The 11,315-nt window shown below is 42.2% G+C and overlaps 1 protein-coding gene across 1 annotated transcript; it reads left to right on the top strand.

Moving 5' to 3' along the window:
* Positions 1–8,556: 8,556 nt before the first annotated feature.
* Positions 8,557–9,769, top strand: LOC109735049 (germin-like protein 11-1). The gene has a single exon (XM_020294247.4). It carries the CDS (start codon positions 8,557–8,559, stop codon positions 9,223–9,225), a length of 669 nt encoding a protein of 222 aa, XP_020149836.1. The 3' UTR covers positions 9,226–9,769.
* Positions 9,770–11,315: the final 1,546 nt, after the last annotated feature.

Genomic DNA, 11,315 nt, shown 5'->3' with positions numbered 1-11,315 from the left:
ATTCCGTACTCCACCCCACCGACCAGTATACTTACTGGGAAGAAAATAAATTCCTAGAGTCCAAAACCAGGTTCGGTCCAAGCAGCCAGGTTTGAGATAAATCTGCAACCTTTTGTTTTCAGACATGCTTTAGAAGATAAACATGGCAAATTATCAAAGAAACAAACTGACATGGGGAAGATAATCGATCAAAGACAAACAAATGTGAAGGAATTTAACACTCGCAAGCTTTAGAAAACTTTGATTTAAGCAACTTCAATAAAATCGTTTCTTTTCACGGGGTCATATGAATAATTATTCTCTCGTCTCAACCATCATTTATCTTAGAAGCCAAAATTATTATACATCTCAAAACAAATGCTCATCAAAGTAACTATGTAAAGGTACATTACTTAATTAATATACACTCGTCTTCATCCGCAAAAAAAACTATTTAAAGGCAAGGAAGAAGAATGTAGGCATCAAAAGGGGAGAATGGAGGAACAAGTAAACTCCATGTGGACGCGGCGTTTTGTTCAAAGACGCTCCAAGGTGTTGTTGGTGTGGTCCTTAGAGATGAGAAAGGGGATTTCATTGCAGGTGTCAAACGGAAAGATTGATCATTTATCGGATGCAGCAACTTGGAATCAATAACTTGGTGTTTGAGTCAGATTGCATGGAGGGTTTACGGCATCGGGCGATGCGGCAATTTATGCGGATTGCAAGGTTCTAGTTATTGGTTATACTTTGTTTTCTTTTGTTCACTGCCCTAGGGAGGTAAATCGTGTCTCCCATGAATTAGCCAGGTCTGCGGTCTCGATCTGACCTTTGATGTGGATGGTGGACGATGTAACAGTGTTTTTATTTTATAAAGTTACTCAAGTTTCAAAAGAAATATGTTAATAGAATGGCACATAATTAATCGGGAAACCTGCACAAATATGGTATCTATCGGATGGTCGGGTGTTGGCGATAGCGATGTCTAGATCATGCTCGAGCTCCGGTGGTACTTGCCCTCTCCTAACTCCATATCATAGATGCCCCCCCCCCCCCCTCCGGCAATGCTTCCGTCTCGTCTCTGTCATCGGGTTAGCAGTCGCCGCCACCGGGATTCACTGTCGCCATGGAAACAACCGGCCGAGCATGTAGAGAGAGAGAGAGAGAGAGAGAGAGAGAGAGAGAGAGAAAGAGATGTTTGTTTCAGTTGTAACTCGATGTGTTTAACCAGCTGATTGGTCTAGCTAGCGTCAATCTCTTACCATTACTGTCAATCCATGTTAGCATGACAACCATGCCCCACCAATTAGAAAATGGCATGAACTCTGGGTTAAATCCTGTAGTCCCATAGCAGTATTGAAATTCTGAGCTGAAATTCACATAGGATTTAAGGGTGCTCGACAAATATGCGACGCAATTTGCATAGTTGGTCTAGGTCAGTTTCGTAGCTAGGGTTTGGCCGGGCGTCATATCTTCTCCGACGTTAATGGCGGCACCAGCCAATAAGGGTGTGGTTCTCTCCCGGATGTGATGGTCTCCATGGCAGTGGGCGGCAGATATGGAAGCTATGGTCTACTCGCGGGTCATGCCCAGCCGGCGAGATCTGGGTGGTGGGGAAGGGTCGGTGAGGCCGCGACAATGACCGACCTCATGTCTTTTGTCCTCCGGGTCCGCCTACGTCTCGGCGGTATCTCCTCTAGCGAAACTCGAGGGCCATGAAGGTTGCTTTGGGGTGAATCGCCGGTGATGGCTACCTCCTCGGATGATGGTGGCATCAGCGACCTACTGGGCGTGGTGACTTCCAACAAGGGTTTTATGGAAGATGGAGAGCAGATCTGACCCTCTCCTTCGACGACGTCGGGCGGAGTCGTAGGATTTGCACCAACGAGCAAGGTGGGGTTCTCCAGCCCACGAGCCACAAAGTTTCGGCCTCATCGTTCTGCGGCGGGTCGCCCAATCGGCTCACAACGCTACTTCAGCTTCGCTGAATTTGGTTTGTGGGGTTGCTTGTCTTTGCAGCGACGGTGGTTGGCAAGGAGCGTGAGTGCAAGGGCCTCCTAGGTCTGAGTTGTTACATTTTTTTAGATCTTTTGTGTAAAGTTTGGAGGATACCTGTGATTATGGGTCCTCGGGTGTGTCTGTGTGTGCACTTTGTATAAATTTTGCAATGAACACGTAGATATTTCCCAAAAAAAAGGACTGAAGCTTGCGGCTGCTGAGGGACTCAAGCTCGTCTGGATGTGGGTGTATGCAAAATACACTAATTAACCAGAGGAACAGACGGCAAGACCCTGATGCCCTGTTGTTTTTTCTACCGTTATTTCTTGGTTTGCCGATAATACACTGAAGAAACATACTCCCTCTGATCCATATTATTTGTCGCTCAAATAAAATGTATCTAGCATTGAAATACGTCCGTATACATCCGTATGAGTGACAAGTAATATGAATCAAAGGGAGTAGCACTTTTCAAACATCAAGACTTTATGCTTCACCAAAAAGAAGTCATTTTGCCCTTGTATCGCCATCATTTTAATTATTGTACTGTACTATATATATGCAGCAGCAGCCCAATAAACCAACGGCAGAACCTGATGATGCAAGGGCCATCGAAGGCAGCAGCACTCTTTGTTTGGTTTCCCAGTATGTATTTTAGCTTCTGATGGTAGACCAATCAGCTGAATAGACAAGTTTGTGTTTATGTTTTATTAGGAAATTGGCTTCTATAATGAATGATACGCACACTCGTGCGCATTCGAGAAAAAATTCGAGAAAAAGAAGTTTGGTATATGCAAGCTCCCAGTACTTGTTTCCTAGTGTCCAGTAACTGCCACTAGTTTCAGTAAAGCAGATAACTAGTACTTGCTCCGACGTTCCTTTCCTACAACATCCATACCTTTATTCCTGGCATATAAGGATAATATTGATCCTGTGTGTTTTTTGTTTCAGTTGTGCGGATATGGTACAATGTTAACCAACAAGTACCGTGATAAGTATGACTTTTTTTTAGTTTAAAGCAGTCAATTACTGTGTGTCCATAAAACCAGAAGAAGTAGTAAAAAATGATAAATGTAATTTGTAGCAGCAGTTGGTTTTTGTGGATATAAGACACAGTATGCAGTATGCAGAAGAAAATGAGCTTGTTTTTTCTCAATGTTCAGTGATGATTGACCAAGTAAGAAATGTACCCCAGAACATTCCTGGCTTAAGAGAAGATCTGCCAGGCACAACCATGTAAAAAGGACACAGTGGAACCTGACTCCAGTTATAACTTGGGGAAGCCGAACTTTCCTTGATTACATATTACTCCCTCCGTTGCATAATGTAAGACGTCTTTTGACACTAGTAGCGTCAAAAAGTGTCTTACATTATGGGATAAAGTGAGTAAAAAGCATCTTGTTACATTAGAAACTTAGTTAACCAAGGCACAGAAAATACATAGGAGCTCTTGGGTGCTCCACACCCCTATATGAATATTAAACTAAAAAATAAAAAAAATCTGAAATTTGGGGATATCAAACTGGATTCTCAATCTACTCCCGTGTGAAATTTCGTGAAAAAATACCGCAAAACGTATCCGTGGCGAAGGAAATATTGTCCGAACAAAAATCCATTCAAACAGTTTTTTTTCTATACATAGGATTTTTTTGTCTTTTTTGCCACGAATATATTTCCTGCTATTTTTTTACGAAATTTCACACGGGAATAGATCGGAACCCAGGTTTGATATGCCAAAATCTCATATTTCTTTTTCAAATTTCTCGTTTTTTTGAATTTAATGTTCATATAGGGGTATGGAGCACCTGGGTGCTACAAATCCGCTTCCACCAAGGCACACAGTAACTTCTTTCACAGAACAGATATAAACACTGCCGACCACATTGATGCAACGCGACAAAGTCGTGAGAACTGCAGCAGGCATTTCTTCACCTAAAGATACAAAATGCCAATCCGTTAGTAAAGAGAAATACTGGCAAAATCTCATAGTAGCAACCATGCAACATACTCCCTCCGTTCCTAAATACTTGTCTTTCTAGGCATTTCAAATGACTATCACATACGGATGTATGTAGACATATTTTAAAGTGTAGATTCACTCATTTTACTCCGTATGTAGTCACTTGTTGAAATGCCTAGAAAGACAAGTATTTAGGAACGGAGGGAGTAGATGGTTAATAAAAGTATGTGAATAAGTTGTGTGTGCAAACTCGTAAAATGTGTCATGTGCAATATTCCCAACTATATTTCCTAGGATTACAAGGGACAACAAGGTAAACCATTGAAGCCTTTGACACTGAAATCTATTGGGGGTGGGATAGTTGAATGCTACTAATGTCTTGCTTTCAGCATGTCAACTCTTAAGCAACCAAAACAAGTTAGGGAGAACTCTAGGCATGACAAAGATTTTCTCCAAACTCCTGGCTAACAGACTCGCCCCCATCCTTGATGACATTATTTCCAGAAGCCAGAGTGCCTTCGTAAGAACACTAGTACAAAACAGGGCTTTCGTCACAGGGCAATATTCACATTAGTCTCGGTTTAGTCATGAACCGGGACTAACGTGAGCATTGGTCCCGGTTCGTGCGGCTAAGGCATTAGTCCCGATTCACTTGGGCCCTTTAGTCCCGGTTGGTGCCACAAACCGGGACTAAAGGGTGCGATGCCCATTAGTACCGGTTGGTGGCACCAACCGGTACTAATGGGCTTTGAGGCATTAGTACCGGTTCATGGCACGAACCGGTACTAAAGGCCCCCCCCCCCCGGACCGCCTTTTCAGTTTTAGAAAAAACAAAAGAAAATGATGGAAATGTCAAAAAAAAAGTTTCCCATGTGATATGTGGTCTAGTTGTTGGGAAAATTAACAAATATGAATTTCGACTTTGTTTGCAAAATCTCTCTGGAATTTCTTAAAATGGGCATAACTTTTGCATACGAACTCGGATGAAAAAGTTTTTTATATGAAACATTTTCAAAATCCTCAAAAACATTTTCAAAATCCTCAAAAACCTAACAGAAACCTGACATTTTCAAAATCCTCAAAATCCTCTCTGGAACCCCGTTAAACATTTTCAAAATCCTCAAAAACCTAACAGAAAAAAAGATACGGGGCTTTTAAGATCTGGAGAGGCAAAAAAATTCAAATTATGGTCAAACTGTGGTCAAACAATGGTCAAACTAATTATTCTAGAACATTAGTGTTACTAAATAATTATTTCAGTTTTTTTGAATTTTGGTCAAATCTGGTCAAACAGTGGTCAAACAATGGTCAAACTAATTATTCCAGAAATGTTAGTGTTACTAAATAATTATTGTTTTTTAAAACAATAGTTTCAAACTCAAACAGTGAAATGTGTCACTTCATGCTCAAGCTAAATTCCTGAGGGTTAATAGAATTGACATCTTACTATTGTCAGGAAAACAACAATTGCAGACTTGGAAACGAGGGAGAATAGAACCCGAAAGTTAAGCGTGCTCAGGCTGGAGTAGTGAGAGGATGGGTGACCGTCCGGGAAGTTAGATGATTTGGAATGATGAGGGGTGATTAGAGATTAGAGGATAAATTGAGCAGTGATGAGGGGTGGTGATTAGAGATTAGAGGTTAAAATAATTCAGAAATTTGAAAAATAAAAAAATTTAAAAAAAATCGCAAATTTTTTTTTCAAAAAAAACTATCATAAAATTTCCTTTAGTCCCGATTGGTAACACCAACCGGGACTAAAGGTGGAGCTCCAGGCTGCGTCCACGTGGATGGCCTTTAGTCCCGGTTCGTGTAAGAACCGGGACTAAAGGGGGGAGGCATTAGTAACGACCCTTTAGTCCCGGTTCAAAAACCGGGACTAAAGGCCCTTACCAACCGGGACAAAAGCCCCCTTTTCTACTAGTGGAAAGAGATACATCCACAACAACTTCCTCTTTGTGCAGAACATCATCAAGGAGCTACACGAATCCAAGACCACAAGCCTGTTCCTCAAACTGGACATATCCAAGGCCTTCGACTATGTCAACTGGGCATTTCTCCTCAAGACCTTGGACCACATGGGTTTTGGACAATGCTGGCATGACTGGATGGATTTGCATGTCTCTCAGCTCCTCAACTTCAAGCGTCCTTCCCAACGGTTGCCTGGGCTCTGCTTTTACCCACAGGCAAGGCCTTCGGCAAGGGGATTCACTTTCGCCTATGCTATTCATCCTGGCCATTGACCCTCTGCACCACTTGATCCGTGTAGCGGCTGACACGGGCGTCCTCCAGCCAGTTCGCGCAAGAGCAGCGCACTACCAGATCTCCCTCCGATGATGCTGGCATCTTCCCCAACCCCAACAAGGATGAGCTCAACGCGATCAATTCCGTCCTTGGATGTTTCGGGAACGCTTCTGGACTGATCACTAACATCTTAAAGACATAGATCTTTCCCATCATCTGCAACGATATTGACCTGCCTGACCTTATCACAGTGTTTCCGGCAAAACTTGCTTCCTTCCCCGGAAAATATCTAGGTCTCCCTCTTCATTTCCGTCGGCTACGTAAGATCCACCTTCAACCTCTGACCGACAAGGTCCATTGAAGACTAAAATAATTTCCTACTAGACAATAACCAAAATACAATATATAATATTAGTTCATAATTATTAATTCAAATATGCATATTTCATACATCAAATCACTAGATATATAAGAATGAGTTCCCACATCAATGTGCAGGATATATCTAGTAATTGATATGTAACAGTGAATTTTCTACTATTTAATTATAGCAGCCAGTCTATTCTCATCCATAGCAACGCATGCATATTTAGCTGATATTAGTTTTTTCTTTCAACATCAACTTTGACTAATTTTATAGAATTTTTTATCAACATCTAGGATACTAAATCAATGCCAACATATTCATCATGAGATAATGTTCATACAGTATATATTGAGTATTGTAGATATAAACAGTTTTCTTTATAAATTTTGTCAAAGTTTATGAAGCTTGACTTTTGAGAAACCAATGCACACTGTATTATGAAACCGAGTGAGTAACACAGGTAGATTTATTAATTCAAAATGGTTATAATACCATTTGAAAATTATGAGTGAATAACTTTTTAGTAAAAGGTTGAATTTTCAAGCAAAAAATACTAGATCAATTAAATTGAAAAAGACATGAGCTGAGAGGTTACATAACAATTTTCAAAGTTTTTCTAGCTCCAAATTTTGCATCTCATGTTCTGTTTTTAATAATAATATTGCTCCAAAATTTTCAAAGTTTTTCTAGCTCCAAATTATGAGAGATTACACAACTTTTTAGTAGGGGATTATTCGACATGTATGCTATGTTTTTAAAATCCTTTTAGCGATATTTGCTGGGTTTTTTAAACAGGGTTTTGTTTTTCCTATTACCGATCCTCTGGCTCACTGCACTGGGGGCCCACTACAAGCCCGTGACGAGTGGTTTGGTAGGTTGTGGGTGTTGGGCTTACTTTCCGATTGCGAGTGGTCCCCTTCATGCGCCATGAATTTAAAACCTCCAATGTCGAGGCTCACAAACTTGCAAAGCATGCCTTAACGCTGGGTACTGGCCGCCATGCTTGGTTTGATCAGCCCGGAGATCTTGTTTTCGTCCCTGTAAACCTCGTGACGGATGAATAAAAAGCTTTGTGGGTTTGCCTAAAAAAAAAAACCTACCGCCGACGAGAGGTCCGGCGCATCCCGCGGCGGCGGCGATGTTGACCCTCTCCCGAAACCTTCCGTTTGCACGCCATTGCTCTCCCCTACTTGCGCATTTGCCCCCGCAGCGGCTGCCGCTCCCGCCCCCGCGGGGTGGTACCTTCATTGTAGCAGTGGGCTCCTCCTCATCCAGATTCCAGAAGGTGAATTTTCTTCTCCTCCTTCCGGTGATGGTGGCTAGTCGATGCGTAAGTTGCAGCAAGCGACCCCTTATGCACCGTGACTGTTGCCGATTCGCCAGCTGCTATGAAATCTGATGATGTGCCTTCGTTATAGCGTTGCATGTTCAGAAGCAGCAGAGCTTGTTCAGCCAGTCTTTGCTTGATCTCTTCATGAGCATCAGTTTCTGAAGCACACCATTTTTTACCAGTGAGTGGGCGATGAGCGCCTCCTCGGATACCATTACTAACTACAGATTGCCAACTACTCCCTCCGTCCCATAATATAAGAGCGTTTTTGACACTAGTGTAGTACCAAAAACACTCTTATATTATGGAACGGAAGGAGCATCACTTTACCACGGGAACGCAAATTGAGCACCATATACAATAGGCATTACTGCAGCCTGCCAAGTCTGAAGCATTTTCAGAATCAGCGTAATAATTTTTCTAGATTTGGAGCCTCAGGTAGCCTGGAGATGGAACAAATGGCGACCTAGGGCCATCATTAGAATCTAAAAGCTTCATATTAACACCTTCACCCTTTTGCCACAATTCAGAGATTGTTACTTTGGCCACAGTCCGAAGCAAATTCTGTAGTGAACTCCAAGAAATCTGATACAGGTTGCACAGACTTGGCTTTGGTTTCACTCCTTTCTCATCACTTTATTTAAACCCATGATTTTCTACTCCCATCTCCGCGTCCAGGAGATGAAGCTCTTCACTGTCATGTTTTCCTACCTCCTCTTTCTTGGCCTCTATACACCACCAAGCCTGTCAGACAGTCCACCTCTTCAAGATATGTGCCCTATGGCGCCTCAGGATGAAAGGAAGCTGTTCATGAACGGCTACCTCTGCAAGCACCCGAGCACCATTCTGGCTTCCGATTTCAAGACATTGCTTCTCAACCATGCCGGGAAACTAGACAACATGGTCCGGTCATCGGCGAACATCGTCACCGCTGCCGAGTTCCCTGGCCTCAACACCCTTGGCATGTCGATGGCACGCACCGACATCGACTCCTATGGGATAGTGCTTCCCCACTCTCACCCAAGGGCGTCGGAGATGATGTTTGTCCATGATGGCAGCGTGCTGGCCGGTTTCTTTGACACCACCGGTAAGCTGTTTCAGAAGAGATTATGTGAGGGGGATGTTTTCATCTTTCCCCGTGGTCTTGTTCACTTCATCATGAACTATGGTCTCCGTCTTGCCACGACGTTCTCGGTGCTCAACAGTCAGAACCCTGGTGTGGTTGGAATCACCCACGCGATGTTTGCGCCAGATTCAGATGTAGCTGAGGGGCTGGTGGCAAGAATGATGAAGTTCAGAGAGATGGAAATCTCTGACAACAAGACTACTGATTTTTCATGGACTTCCTGATTAGTTATGTAACTAATCAAGATAGTGGATCTAATTATTATGAAATTTACCCGCAGATGATGATTTCCACGTTTCAATCTTGTCATGTATTTGGACAGAATCTCAGTCTAGTAATGTTCTATACTCAATGATGTAAATACCATGTGATGTAGCTGATTAATATCTGTAGGAAACTAGGAATTATATAAAGATCAGAATTGCGACGCATAGATTGGGACCATAGCCTTCTATCTGTTTACCTTACAGGTTGGTTGTTTAGCCTGAACCCTGTCGTGATAATAATAATGATCCTGGACGCTATGCATTATCTCTCCATGGTGTTGTTTCTATCTCATTAGTGTCGCACATGCACAACCAAGTTTTGGAACCTTATGTAAGCTGTGACATGAGATTTTTGTCAAGCGACAGCAAGCCAGTCTCTTTGGTTCAGCATCACCAAGGTTGACATCCTCTGGACTGTATGTATCGTAGCCTTGCTTTTCCTTTTGCTTTACTCAGTGGAATTCTATACCGTTCTTTTAGTATTGTTATCTTTTGCTCCTTGCAGTTGTGGTGGTCCCTTTCTTTTCCCTTCCTTCTTTTGAAAGTGAAGCTTATTTTTTATTCTCTCTTCACTGAAAGTTTGATTCATAGGTATATACCTATGATGCCACTTACAGATTTGTGCAAGGATTATCCTACCAATCAACTAGCTACTCGTGCATAGGATTCTGAGCACTCGGCGGCGAGGTGAACAGGTTGAGCTTAGCGAGGTCTGAAGAATAATCCAGAGGGAACGAATGGCTACTCGACTGCGCCCTGAATTCAGACCAGTGGCATTGTAAGCAGCACAACTTCTATCTGACTAGATTTGCAAAAATGTTGTGAAATCTGATGTCATATACCCTGATAATAGGGAGCATTACATGGTCACAGCAGTAGCAGAGATAGTTCAGTCAGACTTGACACCCTCTAGGCATGGTTGGTCTTTCTGTGAGCAGGAGAGAAATTCATGTCTGGCTTCTCATACAATATGCTAGCTGTGTTATGTGACTTGTGTCTCAGTCAATACATCTTACCTCATACTTGTCGCTCAAGCGGATTTATCTAGACAAGCGACAAGTAATTCCGGACGGGGGAGTACATCTTAAAGGCTGAAATTTAAATGTCATATACAATACGCTTTCCTAAGTACAACAGTACTTGTGTAATAAAAACACACTGAATTTTTTTCCTGCCACAATCTAGATATATCTTGTCAGGATTATCAGTTCACCTAGGACCTCATACATCCCAGGCTAGAGGTGCAACCGAGGAGCTCACATTCACAGTAATAGCAAAATCAACTGGATTTTTAACAACAAAGTTGTGCTCTATGTTGGTCTCTGGATTCTTGGTACCTTCCAAGACTTTGACAACCTCAGACATTTGAGGCATTCTTTGCAATCAATCTGCGTACACCACATTGCCATCTTTATCATCTGAATTACCTCTCGCTCATGTGTTTGAATGTCGTTACTATTCTTTGTCAATCAAATCTACCAACTGATCAGTCTTAACGTTTTCTTCCAACATGGTAATAAGATGCAGGCTCACTTCAGATCGGGAAGAGTCGAGATTCTTTCTTCCGCTGATGATTTCCATGACGACAACACCAAAGCTGTAGACATCAAACTTTCTGTAATCTGCGACGTCAACCCGTGAAACTGCATGATTGCCAGAAACTGTGTGTCAGAACAGTGGAATATGTTCTGTACATGCAAACCCGTCCGTCCAATGTTGTTCATTGTGATAGCTTTCATTGTAAAATTTGCCGCTAGACTACTAGCTCTGTTCGTTCCTGATACACTCTTTGCTGCCACAGGCACATCTGGATGGTCACAGCTGCCAGCTGGATGCTTGGACGCCTTGTTGACTGGCCTATCAAAAAGTCAGGAATTTTCTTGAAACCTTTTGACATCATATTGGGTACAAGATGTATCTCTCATGGAAGATAATATTTCAAATTCAGCAATGTGTTGATCGAATTCAGATTCGAAACATGGTATATTGTGTTGAAGTTTGATGTTGTGAATATATTTTACAGATTCTTTTTATGTGAAGTTCTGATA

This window comes from Aegilops tauschii, chromosome 3, assembly GCF_002575655.3.
Source record: "Aegilops tauschii subsp. strangulata cultivar AL8/78 chromosome 3, Aet v6.0, whole genome shotgun sequence".
Classification (NCBI taxonomy): Eukaryota; Viridiplantae; Streptophyta; class Magnoliopsida; order Poales; family Poaceae; genus Aegilops; species Aegilops tauschii.
The sequence above is the reverse complement of the archived record's forward strand: the minus strand, read 5'-3'. Positions and strand labels throughout refer to the sequence as shown.

Excerpts from the sequence above, each read along its gene's own strand:
- LOC109735049 (XM_020294247.4), top strand. The coding sequence starts at position 8,557 with ATGAAGCTCTTCACTGTCATGTTTTCCTACCTCCTCTTTCTTGGCCTC.